The sequence below is a fragment of the Zalophus californianus genome, chromosome 10 (assembly GCF_009762305.2).
Source record: "Zalophus californianus isolate mZalCal1 chromosome 10, mZalCal1.pri.v2, whole genome shotgun sequence".
Taxonomy (NCBI): domain Eukaryota; kingdom Metazoa; phylum Chordata; class Mammalia; order Carnivora; family Otariidae; genus Zalophus; species Zalophus californianus.
The window spans coordinates 88,265,756-88,292,617 of NC_045604.1; the positions used below are offsets into that span (position 1 = coordinate 88,265,756).

Genomic DNA, 26,862 nt, shown 5'->3' on the forward strand with positions numbered 1-26,862 from the left:
GATGTCCGTAAAAAGAGGATAAAAACCGACATAAGGTCACATGTGACAATAAGGTGTCAACTAAAATAGGGTCATATGGAAATATTCATTCATTCACTCACTTGCTCTTTAAAGTCTTTGACTCACTCATCACATGCCTGGAACCATGTTGAATATGCAAAAATCACATGAGAATCGACTTCCTACCCTTTGTGTTCTCACATATGAGAGGAATATGTGACTGGATAAATTCAGACTAGGCTAAGTTAGGGAATTTGTACAATTACTTCTCCAGTGGTCATTTTCTGTTATAATTTATTTTAAAAAAATAAGTATATCTTCTTTTTCAGACAACAAATATTCACCATTACACTTTTATATCTTTCACATATGCTGAGTAATTAGAGTATTACCTTCTCTTGGTCATTTAAGGTACAAGTACTATAAAACAAATTGCTTTATGGTAAAATTTACATTTCATAGGTATTTTTATTGTTTTCAGCAATAACACTGCTACCAGTTGGTTGGTTCGTACAAAGCAGAGAGTCATACCTACCATCTATCATGAAGTCTAGTAAAACTATGAGTGCAGAGAATCATTCTGTCAAAGTCAGGCTGAAGGTGATTTGCCGAAGAGCAGGGTAAAGTGTACAAATGCCAAGGAGCAACTCATTGGCCAAAACAACTATGATACTGATTAAATATTTAAAAACATTCCTTCTGTTTATAAACATTGCCGAGGTGACACAAAGTCCAAAATTAGGTGGGAGGTGATTGAAAGCCAAAGATAGCTTTTGTGTTGGGATTTTCTGTTGAGCACCAGAGATTTTGGTGTTTTCTTCCGACAGCAATTCAGGGAGCTAAGGTAAGTCTGGAGAACCTGCCAAAGGTGGACTATTTAAGAGGACACCTCAAATAAAGGTAAAATCTCAAAGAGCCTCTCTTGCTGTGCAGGTGAATGAGAAACCAAGGTGCCACACAGAAGGAACAGCAAATTCTTGCTTTGCTTAAATTCACCAAGGTATTAAGATTGTGGTTTATGTGAGAAGGACATCAGTGAATGCAATCAGCAGATAACAATTCCAAGTTTTAATAGCAGAAGATTAGTGAGTTATATAAAATTTTATATTTTGGAAGTTATGGAAGTGCTTCTTTTTTTTTTTTTTAAGATTTTATTTGACAGAGACACAGCGAGAGTGGAAACACAAGCAAGGGGAATGGGAGAGGTAGAAGCAGGCCTCCCGCTGACCAGGGACCCCGATGCGGGGCTCGATCCCAGGACCCTGGGAACATGACCTGAGCCCAAGGCAGCCCCTTAACGACTGAGCCACCCAGGCTCCCCTATGGACGTGCTTCTTTATCCCTTTTGCCATCTACTTACATATCTGAAGTTTTTTGGTTGTTTGTTTTTTTGTGATTCCTGTTTTAGTTGTCTTTTTGACTAAATAAAACTACAGGTATTCTGTAGGGAATGATCTATATATGAAGTGGTATCATTCTATTATTTTTCTACTGATGCTTTTCCATATCTTTTTTTAAATTATAAGTCCTTTAAGTTTTAACGGCATGAAATAGATAACAAATGCAAGAGTGTATATACGGTGTACATAATAATAAAATGAACACCCAGGTGCTCACCCAAGTAGTCAACATACCACATTGGAAAACAGAAATTGCTAGGATCTAAGGAATACTTTGGGTGCTCCTTTCTGATAATAACCACTATTCTGATTGACTTTTTTTTTTTTTACAGCTTTTTCACTTATATATCTATCACTAGCTAATGTATTGCTTCGTTTTATTAATGAAATTACACCATATGATTTGGATGCAACATGGTGTTATCTATATGGTTGTGATTTCATTTTTACTGCCATATAGTGTTCTCTTGTACAGTTAACAGTTTTACACATGATAGGTATTTGGGTTGTTTCTGGTTAGTTATTGTTAGGAATAATGTTGATGTGAACATTCTTGTATATCAGCTGGTAGAGATGTACAAGATTTTTTCTGGGACACATAATTAGGAGTGGAATTTCTTACTCAGGTAGGATATGTGAGCATGTTACCTTACTAGGTCATGTCAAACTGTTTCCAAAGTGGTACAATTTCAAATTCCTCCTAGCAGTAGATAAGTATCTCTATTGTTTCAGACTTTTAAAATTTGTATCAAATTTTGAGGTGTGAAAGGTATCTCATAGTACTTTTATTTGTAATTTCCTGGTAATTATTGATGCTGATCATATTTTTAGGTTAATAAGAACCATGTGTGTTTTTCTTTATAAAATGCCTGTTTATATCTTTTGACCACATATTTTTACAGCTTTATAAAAGTATAATATATATACCATAAAATTCACCCACTAGTAAATTTTTCAAGTTATGCAGCCATCACCAAATATCATTTTAGAAATTTTCCATCACTCCTAAAATTTCCTTTAAGCTAATTTTCAGTCAGTCCTCATTCTTATCTCTCTGGTACAAGGCAACAACTTATCTGCTTTCTCTCTACATAAATTTGGCTTATCTAGACATTTGGTGTATATGGATAAAGTATGAAGTCTTTTCTTCTTCTAAAATATCTAGTCTAGTTTCTTTTACTTAACATAATGATTTTGAAATCCATTCATGTTTTAGCATGTATCAGTATTTCCTTTCTGTTAATTGCTGAATAATATTTCCTTATATGGACATACAACATTTTGTTTATCCATCCCAGGGTTAAAGGACATTTATATTGTTCACAGTATTTTTGGCCATTATGAATAACACTGCTATGGCTATTTACATACAAGTCTTTATGTGGACATATGTTTTTGCTTCTCCTGGAAATGGGATTGTTGGATTATGAAGATAAATCTATATTTAACTTTTAAAGAACTTCCCCAATTTTTTCCAGTGTGATTATAAATTTTATATTTATCCCCACCAGCAGTGGATAAGGGTTCCTGTTTCACCACATCCTGGCCTTATATAATTTAATTGAATTTAAAATTCCAGTATAGTTAGTATACAGTGTTCTGTTAGTTTCAGGTGTACAATATAGTGATCAACATTTCCATACAATACACAGTGCTCATCACAACAAGTGTACTCCCTAATCCCCATCACCTATTTAACTCCTCCCCGCCCCAACCTCCCTTATGGTAACCATCAGTTTGCTCTCTCTAGTTAGTCTGTTTCTTGGTTTGCCTCTCTCTCTCTCTTTTTCCCCTTAGCTCATTTGTTTTGTTTGTTTGTGTGTTTGTTTAAGTAGACTCCACCCTGGGCAGGTAGAGTTGGATGCTCAACCACTGAGCCACCCAGGTGTCCCTCATTTGTTTTGTTTCTTAAGTCCACAAATGAGTGAAATCATACAGTATTTGACTTCCTCTGACTGACATACTTCATTTAGCATAATACTCTGTAGCTTGGAAGTTCCTCAGAAAGTTAAAAAAGAACTACCCTATGTCCCAGTAATTGCACTACTAGGTATTTACCCAAAGAATACAAAAATATTAATTCAAAAGGATATATGTACCCTGATGTTTATAGCAGCATTATTCTACAATAGCCAAGTTATGGAAACAGCCCAAATGTCCATTTACTGATGAATGGATAAAGAAGATGTGGTACACACACACACACACACACACACACACACACACACACAGGAATATTACTTAGCCATAAAGAGGAATGGAATCTTGGGGAGTGTTTTTAACACTCACACAGCACTGTCCCAGAGGATGACCTGACCTCATATTAACCTAATCATCCTTTAAAAAAAAAAAAAAAAGGCCCTGTCTCTAAATACAGCACATTCTGAGGTACTGGAGGTTAGGGCTTCAACATGTGAATATTGGGGTGGTGGACACAATTCAACCTATAACACCTGGTATTCCTAGTAATTTATTTAATGTAAAACATTGCATATAAAAATTATAGAAATTATTTGAGTCTTTGGATAACTTTTTTTCCTGCGTAGAGGATTTACTTTTAAATCCATCAGTCATTTAGGTGTGGGGCTCTAGCACTCCTAGATGAGGGGTTTGATAATAATCCAATAAGGATTTGAGATGATTGAAAATGATCTGTTTCTGGTACACCTGTGCATTAGATGTAGCCTTTCAGGGCCCTAAGTAAAACTTCGAGGTATTAATTATGACATCTTTTCTTTAGCATGTCTTAATTTCTGTACGCCTTTGACACTGTCAAAAACTCTGCTCAGTCCCTCAGATTCTAAGCCATAGTTTAGGTTTTACAAATGCTTCAAGGTGAAAATTAGCACCAAATTTTAGACTTAACCTCTCTTGAGTTCTCTTCTTACCTTGATTTTGACCCTATATATTGTCCTTGCCTGGTAGCTCTCTGTCACTTAACATACCTAAAAAGTAATACTCTAACATACAAATAAATAAATATACTTAAAAAATAATTTGTCTAGATTTTTCTGTCATTAAAAGAGTGGGTCTGAAATAATGCAATCCTCATGATGCATAGCATCCTAATCCAGAGGCTTCTCTGTCACACTGACTTTTTTCTCTGTCTTTTTAATGTACTGTTTTATAAAGTATTATTTATAAATAGGTGTTCAAAGTATCATAAATAAGACTGGAAACATATTGTTGTCAACTTTTTCAGTTTTCATCTTCCAAAATTCCAAAATAAATGTAAACCGTGTAGGTGCATTCATATGATGTGATTAGTGGTGGTGTAATCTAGAGATTGCTAGGCTGAGTAGTCATGAATAAAAATGAAAAAGGAAGTTTTCATAAACATAAGGGCAAATCCTTTTTTAGATGAGTAAATATCCACAATCATAGCATTAGAAGGAGGATCAATTCCAGAAAAGTTTGTTCTCTGTACCATTTATTCATTCATTTAAGCAAAAATATTTATTGAGCACCTGTCTATGTTCAGCACTGTTCTAGATGCTCGTGATATGGTGGTGACCAAGACAGTTTCCCTTCTTTGTAGGGTCTACATTTTAGAGCTCTTTTGTAATAAGATGAGGATATTTCTACATCAAGCTTTTGTAGTTTTGAACTAACTCTGTATTTTCCTTCTTACTTTTCAGCTACTTTGGCTGTTTCTGTTGGAGGTTTCCTCTATTTTGTCACCTTCTTTCCATACGTATTCGTGAGCACCATGTATACACAGATGACCCTCACCGAGAAGCTGGCTTTCTGTGTCTTTTCGAATGTTGCAGTAGCTTTGGGGGTTGATTTTATAAGCAAGATGGAAATGAAGCGTGAGTCTTTCCTTTGAAAAATTGACTTTGATGATTTGATTCTGAGGAAGAAAAGGCATATGATCTGGGGTTGCCAATGGAGTGGGTGGAACAGTGGGTGAGAGATGATTGTAGTGTTTCTTAAATATTTTTTTCTGGATTGTAGTATTTTTTTATCATAAAAGTGATACCTCTGTACTATATATAGTATATATATATATATACACAGTGTATATGTATACCTGTGTACATGAATATATATATGCAAATTATGTATGTATCTATTTACATGTCTATATTGGTGGGCTCCTCTTGGGGGGCAGTTTTGCCATGTAGGGGATATTGGCAATGCCTAGAGATATTTTTGGTTTTTGATTATCATGTCTAGTGGAAGACCACTACTGATATCTAGTGTGTAGAAGCCAGAGATGCTACTAAATATCTTAGAAAATATAGGACATTCCCTGAAACAGAAGTATCTAGGTTCAAATGTCAGTAGTGTCAAGGTTGAGACACCCAGCTAATATCCATATTTTAACACTATATTTTAGAAATAATTCCCTATGGGGCGCCTGGGTGGCTCAGTCGTTAGGCGTCTGCCTTCGGCTCAGGTCATGATCCCGGGGTCCTGGGATCGAGTCCCACATCGGACTCCCTCCTCGGTGGGAAGCCTGCGTCTCCCTCTCCCACTCCTGCTGCTTGTGTTCCTGCTCTCGCTATCTCTCTCTGTCAGATAAATAAATAAAATCTTAAAAAAAAAAAAGAAATAATGCCCTATGAGCTTACAGATATATCTTCATTAGTTTTTACAGATACATTGTATGGGTGTGGCAAAGTTCATTCAACCTATCTATGAGCATTTAGGAGCTTTATAGTATTTTTCAATTGAAATAAACCTGAAATGAATTATACATTTGTAGTTTTATGTTATTGGATTATGTGGCATAAGGGTAAATTACCATAAGTGGCCTGGAGTAGGGTTTTGATTACAAATTTAATTCTTCAATAGTTGTAGAAATATTCAGATTATCCATTTTCCTTGAATAAGCTTTAGTATCTTATATCTTGTATAGAATTTTTCTATTATATTTTAGTGGCCAAAATTCTGAACATAAAGTTGTTCTTCATATTCCTTTATTATCTTTTTTTCTGGGCCTTTTAAAATATTATTAAACTTTACATTCAATAAAATTACCCTTTTTGGGGGTGTACAATCCTGTGAGTCCCAACACATGTGTATATTAATTTAACCTCCACAGCAATCAGAAAACAGAACTGTTTCTTCCTAACAAAAAAATTCCCTTATGTTGCCCTTTCCCTTCAGCCCCTAACACCTAGCAATCATTGATCTGTTCCTCTTGGCAGTTTTGCCTTAAACCGAATCCATGCAAATGGAATTATACAGTTTTGACACTGGCTTCTTCCACTTAGCCTAAGACATTTGTTCTTCACCCACGCTGTTACCTGTATCAGTAGTTCAGTTCTGTATATTGGAAATAGTCAACTGATTAGGGATCCTAATTACATACGAAAACCCCCTCACCTTTGCTATATAACATGTGTCTGTTCTGTTTTTTTTTTTTTAAGGGAATATTTTATTTTTTTTAACGGTTTCGATATTTATTTATTTAAAAAATTTTTTTAAAGATTTTATTTATTTGACAGAGAGAGAGCAAGAGAGGAACACAAGCAGGGGGAGTGGGAGAGGTAGAAGCAGGCCTCCCGCCGAGCAGGGAGCCCAAGGCGGGGCTTGATCCCAGGACGCTGGGATCATGACCTGAGCCAAAGGCAGACGCTTAACGACTGAGCCACCCAGGCGCCCCTTATTTTTTAAATTTTATTATATGTTCTGTTTTTTTTAAATAATTTATGTTTCTCTTCATTTGAGGTTGTATTTTCTCTTTCTCTTTTTTTTTAATATTCTCATCCTGGTGGGTATGAAGTGGTATGTTATCATGGCTTTGGTTTGTATTTCTCTAATGACTAATGATATTAAGCATCTTTTCATGTGCTTGTTGGACATTTGTACAACTTCTTTGAAGAAATATCTCTGCAAGTCCTTTGCCTATTTTTAAATTGGGTTGTTTGTCTTGTGTTGTTAAGTAGTAAGAGTTCTTTATATATTCTAGATACAAGCCCTTTATTATATGATATTCTCTTCTATTCTGTAGGTTGTGTTTTTAACTCTCTTGATAGTTCCCTTTTATGTACAAAAGTTTTAAATTTTTATCACATCCAATTTATTATTTTATTGCTTGTGTTTTGGTGTCATATATTTGCCAAATCCAAAGTCATGAATATTTGCCTCCATGTTTTTTCTAAGAGTTTTTTTAAAAAAGTATTTGTGGCTATTTAGGTTTTTGATCCATTTTAAAAAGTTAATACTTGTATGTATTGTATGGGAAGAGTCCAACTTTATTTGTTTGCATGTGCATATCCAGTTATCTCAACATCGCTTGTAGAAATTAGTCTTTTTTTGTTTTGTCTTGTTTTTTCTTAAAGATTTTATTTATTTATTTGACAGAGAGATACACAGTGAGAGAGGGAATACAAGCAGGGGGAGTGGGAGAGGGAGAAGTAGGCTTCCCGCAGAGCAGGGAGCCTAATGCGGCGCTCGATCCCAGGACCCTGGGATCATGACCTGAGCCGAAGACAGAAGGCAGAAGTGGTATGTTATCATGGCTTAATGACTGAGCCACCCAGGTGCCCCGAAATTAGTCTTTTTTAATCTAATGTAATTATCTTGGAGTCCTTACCAAAAGCTAGTAGCCATTACTCACAGTTGTGTTACTTTGATCTATATGTCTGTCTTTCACCAGTACCAGTTTGATTACTGTAGCTTGGTAGTACTGAAATCAGAAAGTGTGTCTTTCAGCTTAGTTCTTCTTTTATTAAGATTCTTTTGGCTATTCTGGTTCTCTTGAAGTTCCGTATAAATTTTTTAACAATTGGATTTTAACTTTTTATTTTATTTAAAAAAGTTTTTTTTTAAATTCTAGTTAGTTAACATACAGTATAATAGTTTCAGGTGTACAATATACTAATTCAACACTTGCATACAACAGCTGGTGCTCATCAAAGCAAGTGCCCTCCTTAATCCCCATCACCTGTTTAACCCATCCCTCCCACCTACCTCCCCTCTGATAACCATCAGTTTGTTCTTTATAGTTAAAAGTCAGTTTCTTGGTTTGCCTCTCTCTCTCTTTTTCTCTATACTTGTTGTTCTGTTTCTTAAATTCCACATAGTGAAATCATGTGGTATTTGTCTTTCTCTGACTGACTGATTTTGCTTAGCATAATACTCTATCTCCATTCACATCATTGCAAATGGCAAGATTTCATTATTTTCTATGACAGTAATATTCCATTGTATATATATATACCACATCTTCTTTTTCCATTCATCAATTGGTGGACACTTGGGCTCTTTCCATAATCTGGCTATTGTGAATAATTCTGCCATAAACATAGAGGTACATGTATCCTTTGAAGTTGCATATATAATTATAGTTCAGGGGCACCTGGGTGGCTCCATTGGTTAAGCGTCTGACTTGTGATTTGGGCTGAGGTCATGATTTCAGGGTCATAAGATTGAGTCCCCTGTCTGGCTGCATGCTCAGCGTGGAGTCTGCTTGTGATTTTTCTCTCCCTCTCCCTCTGCCCCTCTCCCTGCTCATGCTTTCTCTTTCTACTCTCTTTCAAAAATAAATAATAAATAAATAATAAATAAATCTTAAAAAAATTTATGGTTCAGCTTTTTCATTTCTCAAAGGGCTGTTGAGATGTTAATAAGTGTTGTCTTGAATCTATAGATTGCTTTGGGTACTATTGCCATCTTAATAATACAGACTTCTAATTTATGAACACAGGAAGTTTTCCCACTTATTTAAGTCTTCTTTAATTTCTTTCAGTGATATTTTGTAATAGCATACAAGTCTTGCAGCTCTTGTTTAAATTTATTCATAAGCATTTCATTCTGTTGATGCTGTTGTAAATGGAATTATCTTAAAATCCTTTTTAGTTGTTCATTACTAGTAGATGTACTACTGATTATTGTACGTTGACCTTGTATCCTGCAACTTTGCTGAATTCTTTTATTAGCTTTAACATTCTTTTTGGCAGAGTCTTTAAGATTTTCTATACATGATTATATCATCTGTGAGTAAGAATAGTTTTAGTTCTTCCTACCTAATTTGCCTTATCTCTTTATCTTGCTTAATTTCTATGGATATAACTTTACATATGTACAGTGTTGAATAGAAGTGGGAAAGTGAACATGTTTATTTTGTTCCTGGTCTTCTGAAGAAAGCTTTCTGTCTTTTACCTTTGATTATTATTTTAGTTGTGGGTTTTTCATAGGTGACCTTTATCCAATTAAGAAAGTGCTTTCTCTTTCCATTTTTAAATGTTTTGTTATTATTATGAAAGAGTATTGATATTGTCAACTACTCTTTCTGCATCAATTGAAATGAACATGTAACTTTATTTTCCTTCTTTTTTCCCAGCTTTATTGAGGTATGGCTCATAAAAAATGTATATATTTAGGTTTTGCAGTGTGATTTTTTTTAAAGGTGTGCAGTGATACAAGATAATTTAATATACAACATATATACTGTGAAATGGTGATCACAATCAAGTTAACACATCCATTACTTTAGATACTATTTGTGTGTGTGTTTGTGTGGTGACAACATTTAAGGTCAATTTCTTAGGAAATTTCAAGTATACAACAAATTATTATTAACTGTAATTACCATGTTGTACATCAGATCCACAGAATTTATTCATCTAATAACTGAAAGCTTATACCCGTTGACTAACATCTCCCAATTTTTCCCAACCCACAGTCCCTGGAAATCATTCTTTTACTCTCTGGTTCCATGAGCTTTTTAGATAAAATATATAAGTGAGATCATACATTATTTGTCTTTCTGTGTCTGGCTAGTTTCACTTAGCATAGTGTCTTCCAGATTCATCCATGTTGTTGCAAATATCAGGATTTCCTTCTTTTTTATGGTCAAATAATATTCCAGTATTGTGTGTGTGTGTGTGTGTGTGTGTGTGTGTGTATACACACACAGTTGACCCTTGAACAATATGGGGGTTAGGGCACTGACTGCCCATATAGTTGAAAATCTGTATATAACTTTTGACTCCCTAAAAACTTAGTATAGTCTAGTGTTGGCTGGAAGTCTTACCAATAACATAAACAGTTGCTTAATTCATATTTTGTATGTTATATGTATTATATACTATATAAAAATAAGCTCAAAAAAGAAAATGTTATCAAGAAAATCATAAGGAAGACAAAATACATTTACAGTATTGTACATATATATTTTTTAAGATTTTATTTTTATTAATTTAATTATTTATCTGAGAGAGAGTGAGAGAGAGAGAGCATGCACCGGAGGAGGGGGCAGAAGAAGAGGGAGAGAGAGAATCTCTCAATCAGACTCTGCGCTGAGTTCAGAGCCTAACATGGGGCTCAATCTCACAACCTTGAGATCATGACATCAGCCTAAACCAAGAGTCAGACACTTAACTGACTGGGCCACCCAGGTGCCCCTGTACATATATTTATTGGGAAAAAAAATCATGTATAATTGGACCCACAGTTCAAACCCATGTTGTTCGTGGGTCAACTGTGTATTATATCACATAGTTTCTTGGATAACGGAATGGGTATTTTCCTTATCCATTCATCTGTTGATGGATACTTAGGTTGTTTTCATACCTCAGCTGTTTGAATAACGGTGCAGTGAATTTGGGGGTACAGCTATCTTTTCAAGATCCTGCTTGCATTTCTCTTTTTTTTTTCTGTTTTCATTTCTTTTGGATATATACCTAGGAGAGGGGTTGCTGGATCATATGTTTTAAATTTTTGAGGAACCTCCATACTGTTTTCTATAGTGGCTGTACCAGTTTATAATCCCATTAACAGTGCATCTAGGTCAAGAAAAGAATCTGTAGGAAAGGGAGGTTATTTTAACATAAACAGTAAAATGGACTAAAATGGAAAGTTTGTCTACATTAAACTTAGAGTGCAATTCATATATCTTGATATAATTAAACCATGTAAGTAGGAACTAATAGTTCTATATACATTTCCATTATTTCCCTTGGGGCTCATTCTAAATGCAAGTGTACATAGTGTAAGAAAATACAGAGGCTGCTTCTCTGGTGTCATTGCCTAGTAAAAGAGTAAATAGCAACCACCAACAAAATAGTTTAAAAGCTGCCTCCAAAATTAACATGAAAGGGGTTTTCAGGGAAATCACTATATAGTATGTTTTGTCTTTCACTATATGTTTAACCGCCAAATTCAAAAGGAGTTCATATACAATACAAAATTTTAAAAGAACCCACAAAAACACCCCCAGAAAAACCCAAACTACCCTATAACACACAGATCTAACAAAGTATATATGGTCAGAGATTCCATAAAGTGTTTATAGATGTTACTTATCTTCTGTTTTTTGTATCTAAAGTGTTTTGAGAGGCCATTGCTTAGTGTATACATTTTTTTAAAATATTTTATTTATTTATTTGACAGAGAGAGACACAGCGAAAGAGGGAACACAAGCAGGGGGAGTGGGAGAGGGAGAAGCAGGCTTCCCGCGGAGCAGGGAACCTGATGCGGGGCTCGATCCCAGGACCCTGGGATCATGACCTGAGCCGAAGGCAGACACTTAACAACTGAGCCACCCAGGCGCCCCTACTGTATACATTTTGATCTATACAGATAGTATAGTATTAATAAGAAATCCTGTATTCAATTCAATTCAAATTGGATTTTGCAAGTTAGTAACTTAAGTGCTTTGACAAAGTTATAAAAAGTGCATTTTCTTATTTTCTATTTTCATACAATGTAATTTTTTTCATATTTATATCTTTTAAAAGTTAAAATCAGTCAAATGTTAAGCAATATGTACACTAAAAGTTTGGGTGGTAGTTTGTATTTTAAGAGAAACAATTTCCTTATGATTTGCCTCAAGGAAGTAGCATTACCAGCTAATAATAAAAACTGAGAAAAGCACATTCAAAATACTGATTTAATTTGGCAGCAAATGGTTATTCTTTGGAGACTAATGAAGGTAGACATGACCCATCAAGATGAAGTGGGCTCTTTGAAATACTCAATAGTCTACATAAATTTTTTAAAAATATTTTTAAAGAAGCATCTGTAGCCACTGATAACAAGGCAATACCTAGTTTATGATGACTTGAAGCAAAACAAATGCTCATAAGGAAAAAAGAGCTGTGTTTTAATATTATCTAAATTTACTTTTAACATTATCTAAATAGCCCAGTAACGTTTTCCTTTCAGTACAATACTCTTTCTGTATAAGGCAGTTCCTGGGAGCCAGACAGTTTAGATAATGAGGGAGTTAAGTTAGGGAGTAATTGCTTGCAGTTTATTTTTTTAAAAAGATTTTGTCAGAGAGAGAGCATGAGCACAAGAAGGGAGAGCGGCAGGCAGAGGGAAAAGCAGACTCCCTGCTGAGTAGGGAGCCCGATGTGGGACTCGATCCCGGGACTCTGGGATCATGACCTGAGGTAAAGGCAGATGCTTAACCGCCTGAGTCACCCAGGCCTCCCTACTTGCAGTTTAAACAGCAACTTTTTGCTTCCCACTCAGCTCTTATTTATGTCTAACAAAAAAAGCAGTTCTTAAAAAGGTACCATTTCTGATTTCTTCATTATATGTAACCTTTGTAAATGAATCGTGTAAAACTATAAAATTAGCAAATGTCTTGAAATCTGTACATAAAACATACATTATCTCTAATTTCAAATTCATGTATTTGCGTAGCACTCAACCTTTACAAAGAAAAGCGGCTCCAAAGATAGTCTTATACACAGGAAACTGTTCCTTTTTCACTTTGTATCCACCTCACACCCTGATTTTAATTGTCTTGGTCATGGACCTTTTCAAGAAGAGATTTTATATTTCAGTACCGTAGCTGGTTGTCAGAAAACCCTGCTTTCCTCTGTTGAAGGAGTTAGGTCCTTCTGATGTTGGTGTATGCCTTCTAATATTTTCACAGCTTCAGGAAGCATGTCCTCTGGTTCCCTGTCTTCATGTTCATTTAAAGCTGCTGCCATTGAAAGGTTTGTGGAGCAAGAATTGGAAGTCTCTTTAGTTTGGGTGTACTTGATCCAAGTTGGATGAATATGGCCAGTGCTTTCTTTCTTTGTCATCTGACTCCCATACCCGTACTTGGAGGTCTGTATAGGCTCTGTTTAGAGGTCTGCAGCTTCTCATTCAGCTGGTCACTTCTCAATGCTGTGACTGGAACTTTCCCCTGTTACTCCATAGGCTGTAGTTAGCTGTGGCTTCTCAGACATCTCTCTCCCACCTTCCTGTCCATCATTGTCGCTGACACACCAAGGACTCTGGCATTTCTCTTTTATTCTTTCTTAGAATTTCCATCTCTCTGCATGGTGTATACTTCTTCCATTAAAGAACTTACCATGTTAATCACAGTTTTTTAAAATTCCTGGTCTGATAATCCTCACATCTTTGTCTTATCAAAGTCTAATTCGGATGCTTGTTCACTCTCTTCAAACTGTGTTCTTTGCCCTTCAGTATGCCTTGTGACTTTTTGTCAACAGATGGGTATGAGGGGCACCTGGGTGGCTCATTTAAGTGTCCAACTCTTGATTTCAGCTCCGGTCATGATCTTGGGGTCCTGAGATTGAGCTCCCTGTCAGGCTCCGTGCTTGGCAGGGAGTCTGCTTGGGATTCTCTCTCTCCCTCTCCCTCTGCCCTTCCCACTTGTGTTCTTTCTTTCTTTCTTTCTCTCTCAAATAAAATTAAACAAACAAATAAATAAAATCTTTAAAAAAAAAAGGTGGATATGAGGTATTGGGTAAATGGAACCACAGTAATTAGGCCTTTAGTGATGGAGAGGTAAGGTGCGTAGTCCTATGACTAAGCCTCAGTCACTTGATAAGCTTGTACCCTTGGGCTCCCATCAGTGCTTCTCAGTTTTTTGCCCTGCTTAGATGGGACAGGGTGGCTAGAGGGGGCTAGAGTTAGGTATTTCGCTTCCCCTAGGTAAGTTAGGGTCTGGTAAAATAGTCTCTCATGAAGGAATGCCTGATTAGGAACGGAATGCACAGGCACATTTCAAAATGGCTTTTTCCTTCTCCCTCCTAGTAGTATGAGGGGACTTCTCTCTGATATTCACTGTGAAGAACTGGCAGGGCTCCTGAAGGTAAAACTCACAAAAGCTTGGGGATTCCTCAATGACTTGATCCCCTAGAGTTTTTAACCCTCAGACTTGTCTACCCTGGGCCTTGACAATTCATCATAGTTCAGGTTTTCCTACTCCAGTTCTGGTTCCCTTGGAAGTTTCTGCTCGTGGTTTCTGTTTCATTAAATTCTCTGTGCCTGCCTGTCTGTCTCTCCAATTGTGGGGGCAGTGGTTTGCCCTGTGACCTCACATCTCTGACAGATCTAAGAAGAATGGGTGATTTTCCAGTTTACCTTTTTATTTCTTGTTAGGATGGAGTGGTGACTTCTGAGCTCCTTACACACCAGACCAGAAACTAGAAGCCAAACCTTATTTTTATATTGATGAATGTATTTACAAATTTATATATCTTGCTGGTTATTTCAGTGGAGATTCACATGAAAGAGAATAGAGGAATAGGGCCACCATCCCAACCAGTAGGTCTGTTTATGGCTTTAAAGCTTACTTTATGGACTTTTTATGACTGTTTATTTTTGTCTCAGTCGCTACTAACTTTTAGTTGAGTTTGGCTGTAGGAAGAGGCAAGTTGTATCATTACTTACTTTATTATCCTCTCGGACAGTCTGAATTTCAAAGTATCAGCAAATATCAAATAGTACCTGTCTCCATAGAATACCAGTGCATTCTTGTTGTTTAATGATGAAGCAGCTGGATAACTTTGTTCTAGTCACAGTTGGGCACCTCAACTAACTGTCTGCTACTATGTTTCAGAGTATGGTGTCCAGTGGAATAACATGCTGTCACCAGTGAACCCAGATGATGACCTTAGTTTTGCTCACATTATGGGAATGCTTTTATTTGATGCTTTCTTGTTTGGCCTTATGACCTGGTATATAGATGCTGTCTTTCCAGGGAAGTATGGTGTGCCCAAGCCATGGTATTTCTTTGTGCAGGTAAGTTCTAACGATTCTATTATTGAGAGAAGCCCCAGTTCTTTTGTATTTAGTTTGTCAAACAGTGAACATTATTACCTTGAACACCTTCCCTATTGTGCTCCTATCTTCTGATACTAATACAGTTTTTATTCTTTCTGAACTAAAGCCATTACAAGTTAACGTTGTGCCATGTATAATAGAATCAAATGGCTTTTCTACAGAAAAAAGAAAAACCTCCATCTGAATGAATATGTGGTGGGGTCCTTAGATCCTAGTGAGGAGGAGATGAATTGTGTCTCATATCTGGTTTATCACCATCTGCTTTTTTCCATTATTAGCCCAAATTACTTAGAATCAAAGCCATAGCAAAGTGGAGAGCATCTCTCTCTTTTTTTCAGTCCCCTTCTTTATTGTTCTATGGTTCAAAGCAAGTGGTTCCCAAACTCTTGTCTCAGAAATCCTTTATACTCCTAAGAATTATTGAGCACCCCAAAGAGCTGTGGTTAATATGGGTTTTATCTATCAGTATTAACCATATTTGGATATTAAAACAGAAATCTTAAAGATATTTATCAACTCGTTTAAATATATCACTAATAAACCCATTGCATGTTGAAGTCAACATTTTGGTGATAAATAGCTTTTTTTCAAAATTTAAAAATATTAGAAGAGTGGCCTGTTTTATATTTCTTTCAAATATCTTTTATATTTACTTAATAAAAGATGACTAAATTCTCATTGGAGAGTGTATATCTGGCTCTGCATTTAATCTTTTGCATGATGTGTTTTTGTTTAAAATATATGGAGAAAATACAGCCTCATGCAAATACGTAGTTGAAAAATGGAGGAGTATTTCAGTAGCCTTTTAAACAAATTTGGGTATTCTTTTGTACTTCACCAAAACTCAACTAATGGTAATTTTCCTGCAGTTAGTTGAAGTTTGGAATCTGAAAACACATTAACAAACATTTCTTATTCTGTTTCATAATAATATTCATTGGTGTATCCTGTGATTTGAATAGATCTTTAACCATGCATAAATGGTTAACATCATATTTTGGTTATTTGAAAAATATTGGTTCACTGCTACATACCTTCCAAGTGATGACACATTTCATCATACATTATCAAAGCATCACATATATTAATATCAACATGATGTTATCATGATAGTTTTTAAAAATTGTAAATTTGTCACACAGTAGTGGATATCAGTTTTTCAAAATTCTAATTTTCACTTGAAAGTCCCAGTTTTATCATTAGCAGCAAATGTTGTCAGTTCTTTTCTTTGAAATAATAATACCTCTTCATTAAGTTTCAAGAAAATGTCTGCTAGATGTCCAGGTCTAAAGAAACATAATTTTTATGTCTGTCATTCTTTCCAAAAAAAGTGATAATCCATGAAACAAGTGGCTAGTTCACAACTCAAACAATGACACAAGTAATTTTCTCAGAGCTTCCATTATATTTTCATTTGCTATAGAGATACTTTATTCGTATTTTCCATTTTATCACACAGACTATTTTAAAAAATCATATTCAAGGAATGAGACTTAAGTGATTTTTACTTTTTCATAAAAGACACAATTAAGTGAAATAGATTTATGTACTTATTTTATTTATTTATTTTTTTTTTATTGTGTCTGGTGGTGAAGAAGATGGTGACTGTTTATTACAGTTTTATGCTACTAATTTGATTTATGTTAAAGCACCAGGCATTTTATTCAACATTGATTTTACACCACCAATGAAAATATCAATGCAGTAGAAAGACAAATGTATTTTTAAAAGTATTTTTATGAAAAAGAATTTTGAACTCAGACTCATTGAAAATGTGTTAGGAATCTCCAGGGATCTGGCTGTATATTGCATGACCAAATAAAGACACTTGACTTAGAGTGATAGAATGCTTTTCACTGATCCGTTTTAAAGTAGATTTTATTTTGTCTTTCTTCTTGGACAGTGAGATTTTAAATAACAGGTTCTGTGCTTATTGTGTTGAAGTTCACATTCTAGGCAGTTTGCTTCCAAATTTTGTTTCAATTTATGTGCCTCAACCCATCTCGAAACCAAAGTGAAATGAGCCAAAGTGTTAAGAGCATTTCATTTTTCACTGATATCATGATGACTATGGTTTTGGTCTTTTCTTAGAAATCCTACTGGTTTGGTAAAGCTTTAAGCATTAAGAAGAAAGAAGATAAGCAAATTATTGATATAACTAGAAGTGACTATTTTGAAGATGAGCCTGTTGATTTGGCAGCTGGTATCAGGATTCAACATCTGTACAAGGTACTGTGTTTTCTTTTTTTAAGATTTTATAATTGAACATAATTAAAAAAAATAAAAAAATAAAACAATTTAAAAATGAAGATTTTGTTTATTTATTTGAGAGAGAGAAAGCAAGAGACAGCACAAGTGGGGAGGAGAGGGAGAAGCAGACTCTCCGAGGGGAGGGAGATCCTGCTGTGGGGCTCGATCCCAGGACCCTGGGATAATGACCTGAGCCAAAGGCAGACGCTTAACGACTGAGCCACTCAGGCACCTCATGTACAAGGTACTGTTTTATGAGTCTATTTTTCCCAGTGCAGCTGAAAGTTAATTTATAGTGTATAGTAAATGTTTTCACTGGCCATGGCCCTAACCCCCACCATAAGATGTTAATAAAAGTTGTATTCAGCATATTAATTATTTAACAAAATGAAAATGAAAGATGTGCAAATAAAATAAAAATCCATATGTTTCTTTCTCATTTCTTCAGAATGGAATCCAGTTTTGTATTATGATAATGGTGTCTTTTACATTACTCCCACTATAAGAGCTAATGTCTAGCTTGAACTGTGATGGTTTGATGTGTAAATATTAATTTATGTTTACAGTTGTGGTTTTACTTATTCTACCAGTTATGCATTAGACTATTTGGCTGAATTCTTCTTTGTCCAAACTTTTGGTGAGGAGGTGTTCCTGGGTATATTAGTTTATTTGGATCAATTAAGTGCCCCTATGTAGGCCTTTTAAAGTAATTACTGATAGAGGGGCACCTGGGTGACTCAGTTGGTTAAGCATCTGCCGTTGGCTCAGGTCATGATCCCAGGTTCTTGGAATCAAGCCCCCCATCAGGCTCCCTGCTCAGCAGGGAGTCTGCTTCTCCCTCTCCCACTGCCCCACCCTCCGCTCTTGTTCTCTGTGTGTGTCTCTCTCAAACAAATTTTAAAAATCTTTAAAAAAAAAAGTGGACTATTGATGTCTCCTACTGTTATTGTATTGCTGCCTATTTCTTCCTTCAGATATGTTGATATTTGCTTTATATATTTAGGTGGCTTGATGTTGGGTGCACATATAATTGCAATATCTCTGGTTGAATTGATCCTTCTATGTTTATATAATCACCCTCTTTGTTTTTTGTGACTGTTTTTGACTTAAAGTCTATTTTATCTGATAGAAGTATAGCCACCTCTTCTTTCTTTTGGTTACCATGTGTATGATATATATTTTTCTATCCCTTCACTTTCAGCCCATGTGTGTCCTTAAATATATGTGAATCTCTCATAGACAGGATTTAGTTGGGTCTTTTTTTTTTTTTTTTAAATCCATTCAGTCATTCCAGGTCTTTTGATTGGTGAGTTCAGTCCATTTACATTTAAAGTAACCCATTGATAAGTCAGGTTTTACTACTGCCACTTTGTTCTTTTCTGACTGTTTTATGGTTCTCTTGTCCTCTCTTCTTTTGCTGTCTACTTTTTTTTTGGTTTGATGGATTTTTTTCGTAGTGATATGCTTTGTTTTTCTTTTCTTTTGTGTGCCTATTATAAGTTTTTCTTTGTTGTTACCATGAAGCTGCATTGAACCATATAATTATGACATCTATTTTAAGCTGATAACACCTTAACCTTAATTGTATCCAACAGTTCTACACTTTTATTCCTTCTCCACACTTTTTTTTTATTGTTCTTTTTGTTTTTATTTTATTTTTAAGTAAACCCTACACCCACCGTGGGGCTCCATACTTTGTTTTTAATGTCAGTGTTTACTTCTTTCTGTATTGTGTGTGTATCCACTAACAAATTTTGCAATTATAATTACTGTTAATCATTTTGTGTTTGTTCACTTTTATACTGTTTAAAAGTGATTATGTACCACTGTTACAGTATTATTATATTCGTTTGTCTGTATATTTACCTTTACCAATGATATTTGTATTTTCCTATCCTTTCGTGTTGCTCTTTAACATTGATTCATCTCAACGTGAAGAATTTCCCCTATCACCTCTTGTAAGGAAAGTCTAGTGGTGATGAACTTGCTCAGCTTTTGTTTAACAAAGTCTTTACCTCTCCTTTATTTTTGAAGGACAGATTTGCTAAGTAGAGTATTGTTGGTTTGTAGTTTTTTCCTTCAGTACTTTGAATATATACCATCCTATTGTCTCCTAGCCTGCAGGATTTCTTATCAGAAATCCACTGATAGTCTTATGTGGGTTCCCTTGTATATGATGACTTAGTTTTCTTTTAGAGCTTTGAAAATTCTCTTTGTCTTTGACTTGTGACAATGTCATTCTTTTTTTGATGTCTGATCTTATTTATTTGTCACTCTTAGAAAATCTCATTTTTGACTGGACTCAGACTTAGAGGTAGAAGCTCTCAGAGAGGACAGCCTCTGTCTCTTGACAATCTGTTCCTGGCATTTTTCTTTGGCCTCCTTCACTCTCTTGGCCAAAAGTTTAGCATATTCTGCAGCCTCAGCCTTATTTTTCTCAGTGTGCCACTTCTTTAAAGCAATATGCCGATGTTTGTGCTGGAGGACACGTGGAGTAACAAGATGCTGAATCTTAGGCACTTTGGTTCTAGGTTTCTTACCTTCTTTGTTTAGGGGCTTTCTCACAACATACTGGCAGACATCATCTTCTTTAGAGAGATTGAAAAGTTTGCGGGTTCTGCTGGCTCTTTCGGGCCCCAGGCGACGAGGCACAGTAGTATCAGTGAGTCCAGGAATATCCTCCCCTTTTTTTTCAATGACCAAGTTGAGAACATTGAGATTGACATCCACAGTGCAACCCCAAACAGATTTGCGCTTTCTCTCTCCAGTCTTCCTTGGTCTGTAGCAGGAATGCCCCTTACTCAGCAGCAGGAGGACACGGCCATGGGTCAAGACACCCTGCTTCATGGGGAAGCCTTGCTTGTCATTGCCACCACTGATTCGGACCACATAACCCTTCCATTCTTCACTCAGAGCATCAGCAGCAGCAGCAGCAGCCCCTCCAGCAATCCTGTGGGATTGCAGAGGCCAGGCAGCCCTCCAGAGCATCAGCAGCAACTTCTGTGGCCATACGCTTCTCATAAAAGGTACGAAGTTTACATTCTTCGTCCACTTCAGTGAGTTTCTGGCAGCCAGTAGCTGGGAAAGAGATGTTCAGCTTCATCCTGAAACAGGCTACCTCCTCTGAGGCGCCAGGAAAAAGAGCTGACAATGTAATTTTAATGTGTCTTTATGTAGACTTCTTTGGTTGAAACTATTTGGGCATTTTTAAGCTTTATGAATCTAGATGTTCATTTCTATCCCCAGAGCTGGGAAATTTTCAGCCAGTTTTCTTCAAATAAACTTTCTACCCCTTTCTCTATCTCTTCTATTTCCATGACTCTCTTAATGAATATGTCGTTTCTTTTCATGGTGTCTTATATGTCCCGTAGTATTTCTTCATTATTTTTCATTTGCTTTTTTGCTTCTCTGACTGGATAATTTCAAATGACCTGTATTTGAATTTACTAAGTCTTTCTTCAGCTTGACTGAGTCTGCTGTTGAAGCTTTCTGTTGATTTTTTTTTTTCAATTCAGTCATTGTATTCTTCAGCTGTAGGATTTTTGTTTTTTCATGGCTTTTCTCTTCGCTGAACTTCTCATTTGTTGATGTATTGTTTTTGGTTAGTTGTATATCTGGGTTCTCCTGTAGTCCACTAATCTTCTTTCTTTTGTATGATTATTTTTGAATTTTTTGTCAGGCAGTTCATAATCTCTATTTCTTTAGGCTTGGCTACTGGAGCTTTATTAGTGGTATCACATTTCCTTGATCTTTCATGATCCCTGTAACTTTGCCTTGGTATCTGCACATTTAAGAAGAAGTTATCTCGATTCTTCACTGACTGCCTTTGGCAAGAAAAGCCATTTGCCAGTCAGCCTAGCCTGGGATTCTGGGTGGGCCAGTTTGTGGGGCCCATAGGCAGATGTGGCTTACTGTTGCAGCTCATGGGGTGTACCGTTTTATGAGAACTGCAGGGTCTGTGGTCAGGCAGGGCCCATTGCTGGTGGTCTGCAGCCTAGTGGGACTGTAGTCTAGTGGGGCTTTCTGGCCATGGAGGGCTGCCCGGCCTTTGCAATCCCACAGGATTGCTGGAAGGGGCTCTGTTGTTTGACAGGATTGGCTGGTGGGCCTCTGTTTCCAGGAGGATCTACCAGCGAGACTTTGTGGCTAGGCAGGGCTATCCGATGGGAACCGTGGAGCTACCACTGAGATCCAGCAGTACCACCACCTGAGAGCCTTTGCCCTTTCTCTTTGGTCCCAGCTCTTGCCTGGTGGTCTAGCTGTGTCAGTTGCCCTGGCATTCCATGTGAGGCAAGATAGAAGTGGGAAAGACAGAAACCTGGGGAAGTTGGATGTCTACCTCTTTCTCCCTTTCTGCTACTGGAGAAATTGTGGGCTGAAGGGATCTTTCTTGATGCTGTTCTGTGTTGACTTGGAGGAGAGGCAACGTGGACAGAGTGAAACTGCTTCTTTTTCCCTCAGTTTCTGTGCTCCACCAGGGTGCTGGAACCTTACCTCTGAGCTCCACAAATCTCACAGTGCTGTTCTTGTCCATGGTAGTTGCTAAATCTGTTTATGTGTGGTGGGGGGAGGAGAGCGGAGGACATTTTATTCTACTGTCTTGCTGACATCATTCTGGTAATGCCTCTCCTTGTCTCTGATAATTTTCCTTGTTCTGAAGTCTGTTTTGTCTAAAATTAATATAGGTACTCCATATCTTTTATTAGTGCACCATAATATATCTCTCTCCATCCCTTTAATTTTAATCTTTCTATGTCTTTGTATTTTAAGTGGATTTCTTGTAGGTAATATATAATTGCATCTTTTTAAAAAATCTACCTTGTCAAGTCTCTTTTAATTGGTGTATTTAGTCCATTATTGTGTAAAGTGATTATTAATATGGTTGAATAAATGTCTATAGTATTACAACTGTCTTACATTTGTTGCCTTTGTTCTTTGTTGCTTGTTTTATCTGTCCCTCCTTTTTTGCCCATCTAGAGTAGTCTAGTCTACTTTTATCTATATTGCTCAATAAGTAAGGTTCTTGACACTCCCACCCCCTGATGCTTTCAAAATCTTTGTTTTTAAAGATTTTTATTACTTAGTCTTTGGTAGTTTAAATATGATATGTCCAGGTCTGGGTTTTTTAACATTAGTACTGCTTAGTGTTCCCTGAGTTTCCTAGATCTGTAATTTGATGTCTACCATTAGTTCAGAAAATTCTCAGTCATATTGTTTCAGATATTTCTGCTCCTTTCTTTCTTCTTCTAACAATCCATGTATGCTTGCTACCCTTGTGTATTTTTCCCACAGTTCTTGGATATTCTGTTCTGGTTATTTTCATTCTTTTTTTTTTCTTTTTATTTCAGTTTGGAATGTTTCTATTAGTGTATCTTCAAGCTTACTGATTCTTTCCAGTTCACTGATGAGCTCGTCAATGGTATTTTTCATTTCTGTTATGATATTTTTGATTTCTGACATTTCCTTTTGATTCTCTATTAGGGTTTTCATCTCTCTGCTTAAATTACACATTTGTTCTTCATTTCGTCTGAGACCTCTGCATATTAAACATAGTTATTTTATATTACCAGTCTGGTAGTTTCAAAATCTCTGCAATATATATAGCTGGCTGTTCCCTACATTCCATTCAGACTGTGTTTTCCCTTGCCTTTTAATTTTTTAACAAAAACCAGACATCATGTATCGGTTAATAGAACTTATGTAATTATTCTTTAAGTATGAGCTTTCATTTTTGTCTGGTTAGGAATTAGTCTGTGTTTACTGTTTACTTAAGTTTTATAGTTGTTAGAGGCTTTAGTTTCCTCTAGTGTACTTGTTTTTTCTTGCCCTCTCTTGTCTTTGCGTTTTCCTAGAGACCCCTTAAATAGTTTGAGCCTTGTGGTTCTTTCTTCTCTAGTCCCATTATTATATATAAGCCCTACTGATGAGGTAGTGAGGTGAAAAGTGGTGAGGAGGAAAAGTGTTCTGTAATCCTCAGACTACGTCTCAGTCTTTTTAGTATGCCTGTGCCCCTGGGCTCTGACCTTCCCCAGAGCTCATCAGTTCTCATGCACCTCCTTAGTTGAGACAGGAAGGTTACAGGGATGGAGTTGGGTATTTCACTTTCCCACATGTCTGTGAGGCTTTAATAAAGGAGCTTCCCTTGAGGACAGGCCGTTGTTGCTGAGAACAGACAGTTGGACATATTGAAAAGTTGTTTATTTTCCCCTGAGATATTTCAAAATTGCTACTTCCCCCCATGTCCCCTTCCTGGAAGCCCAAGGATGTTTTCCTCTAATCTTCACCATGAAAACCTGGTGAGGCTCCTGGAAGATAAACTCTTAAAGTCTGCAGACTTCCTAAAACTTGTTTTCCAGGAGTTTTTTACTTTCACACTAGCCCACATTCACCCATCAGGAATTTGTCAGTCACCATTTAAGTGGTCTTACAAGTTGCTGGCTCCAGTGGCTTCTGCTCCCCATGAGATGTGATTTGCCAGCATCCCAATTTTTTTTTAAATTTTTTATTGTTATGTTAATCACCATATATTACATCATTAGTTTTTGATGTAGTGTTCCATGATTCATTGTTTGTTCATAACACCCAGTGCTCCATGCAGAATGTGCCCTCTTTAATACCCATCACCAGGCTAACCCATCCCCCTACCCTCCTCCCCTCTAGAACCCTCAGTTTGTTTTTCAGAGTCCATCATCTCTCATGGTTCGTCTCCCCCTCTGACTTACTCCCCTTCATTCTTCCTCTCCTGTTATCTTCTTCTTTTACTTTTTTCTTAAAATATGTTCCGTTATTTGTTTCAGAAGTACAGATCTGTGATTCAACAGTCTTGCACAATTCACAGAGCTCACCGTAGCACATACCCTCCCCAATGTCTATCACACAGCCACCCCATCCCTCCCACCCCCAACCACTCCAGTAACACTCAGTTTGTTCCTGAGATTAAGAATTCCTCATATCAGTGAGGTCATATGATACATGTCTTTCTCTGATTGACTTATTTCACTAAGCATTACACCCTCCAGTTCCATCCACGTCGTTGCAAATGGCAAGATCTCATTCCTTTTGATGGCTGCATAATATTCCATTGTGTATATATACCACCTCTTCTTTATCCATTCATCTGTCGATGGACACCTTGGCTCTTTCCACAGTTTGGCTATTGTGGACATTGCTGCTATAAACATTGGGGTGCACGTACCCCTTCGGGTCCCTACATTTGTATCTTTGGGGTAAATACCCAGTAGTGCAATTGCTGGATCGAATGGTAGCTCTAATTTCAACTGTTTGAGGAACCTCCATACTGTTTTCCAGAGTGGTTGCACCAGCTTGCATTCCCACCAACAGTGTAGGAGGGTTCCCGTTTCTCCACATCCCCGCCAACATCTGTCGTTCCCTGACTTGTTAATTTTAGCCATTCTGATGGGTGTGAGGTGGTATCTCATTGAGGTTTTGATTTGGATTTCCCTGATGCTGAGCGAGCCAGCATCCCAATTTTTGAGGCATTGGTTTCTCCTGTGACCTCAGCTCCAATGGATCTAAGAATTACTCTTTTCAGTTTATTCAGCACTTTTGTCAGAGAATGAGACTTTGAACTTCTAAGAACTTTTTAAAAGAATTTATTTATTTATTTGAAAGAGAGAGAGAGAGAGAGAGAGGATGAGAGGGGCAGGGGAAGAGGGAGAAGCAAACTCCCTGCTGAGCATGGAGCCCGAAGCAGGACTTGATCCCAGGACCCCGAGATCATGACCTGAGCTGAAGTCAGATGCTTAACCGACTGAACCACCCACTCGCCTCTAACTTCCAAGATCTTTTCATGTTGGAGAAGACTGTATTTTTATTAGCTCCTTGAGCATGCTAAATTTCAGTTTGTAGCTTAAAAACTTTATGACTTCAGAGAAGAGTTAAGATGGTGGAGGAGTAGGGGACCCTAAATTCATCTGGTTCCTGGAATTCAGCTAGATAATTATCAAATCATTTTGAACACCTGTGAAATCAATTGGAGATCTGAGAAAAGAAATGCTGCAATTCTACAAATAGAAAAGCGACCACTTTTTGGAAGGTAGGAGATGCAGAGACTTTAATCAGGGAAGATATATCAGAGGATAATGTGAGGGGAGGGAGCCTCTTTAAGGAGGCTACCAAAAGTATTATAAGCAGCAAAATGCAAAAGTGGAACTTTTAGAAGTCTGCTACAGTAAGGGTTGTCCCTGGCTCAGAGGTGCTCAGGTGACGAAGTGGGGCATAATCCCACATGGGACAGTGTGGGCTGAGGCTGCCTGGGGTCCAAGAATTACAGGAGGTGCCTTAGTGTCGCAGAGTTCCCCGGCAAAGGAACAGGGAAGCCAGCTGAAAACAGCCAGTCTAGGAGCCAGCTTTCTGCTCAGTGTTGCCATAAACTGTGAACTGCTGCACTGTTGCATGACCACTCTCTGGACAGGGGCCCAGCAAAAGGGAGAAGCATGGAAAGGTACCCCTCTCTCCCCACCTCCCCTGGGAGGAACAGCACCAGTCCATGCCACAGGAGTCTGTAAAATTTGGCGACTTGAAATTTAGTCGTGTGCCTGAGATAAAAATGATCAGTCATGGGCTGAGTGAACACAGATTCGGATGCAAACCAGGGAGACAAAAGTGATTGATTGTTTTTCTGTGAGGGCTCACTGAAGAGTGGGGGCACGAACTTTCAGCTCTGGGCCTAGAGAGTGGGGTGCCGCCATTTGCATCTCCCCATTGGTGCTTAGAGCCTTCAGGGAACAAACCAGTGCCACATAATCAAATCTGGAGCTGCTTACACTGAGCTCGGCCTCCTGGCAAGGGAGATACAAGTCAATCAGGGCAAGGGCACTTGATAATCAGCACAACAGACCCCTCCCCCAGGAGACGAGCAGGAACAACCATCTAGTACACAAGTTTACGGATTACAGAGAACTGCAAAACTCAAAACTTAAGCTCTTGGGGAAAACAGTATATAGCATTCACAGTTTTTTAAATTATTCTTTAGTCTTTCAGGTTTTTTTTCATTTATTTTCTTTTCCAATTCTTTTTTATTTTTTATTTTTATATATGTTATACATAAGTTCTAATATATCTACATATATAAATGTAGATATTTTCTTTGGTTTCTGTTCATTGTATTTTATTTTATTTTATTTTTGCATATATGTGTTTTTCTTTCTTTCCTGTTTTGGGATCTAGTTTCTTTTAACAAGCAGAACAAAATATACCCAGG

At 37.0% G+C, this 26,862-nt stretch overlaps 1 protein-coding gene across 1 annotated transcript in view; it reads left to right on the plus strand.

Annotated features, from left to right (window-relative positions):
* LOC113932779 (ATP-binding cassette sub-family A member 3-like) overlaps positions 1–26,862 on the plus strand; it is a 192,146-nt gene that overhangs the window by 58,167 nt on the left and 107,117 nt on the right. The window contains exons 9-11 of the mRNA XM_027612191.2: positions 5,039–5,212; positions 15,166–15,347; positions 17,481–17,618. Of these exons, the coding sequence (XP_027467992.2) occupies positions 5,039–5,212; positions 15,166–15,347; positions 17,481–17,618 (494 nt within the window). The remainder of the gene's footprint in view (positions 1–5,038; positions 5,213–15,165; positions 15,348–17,480; positions 17,619–26,862) is intronic.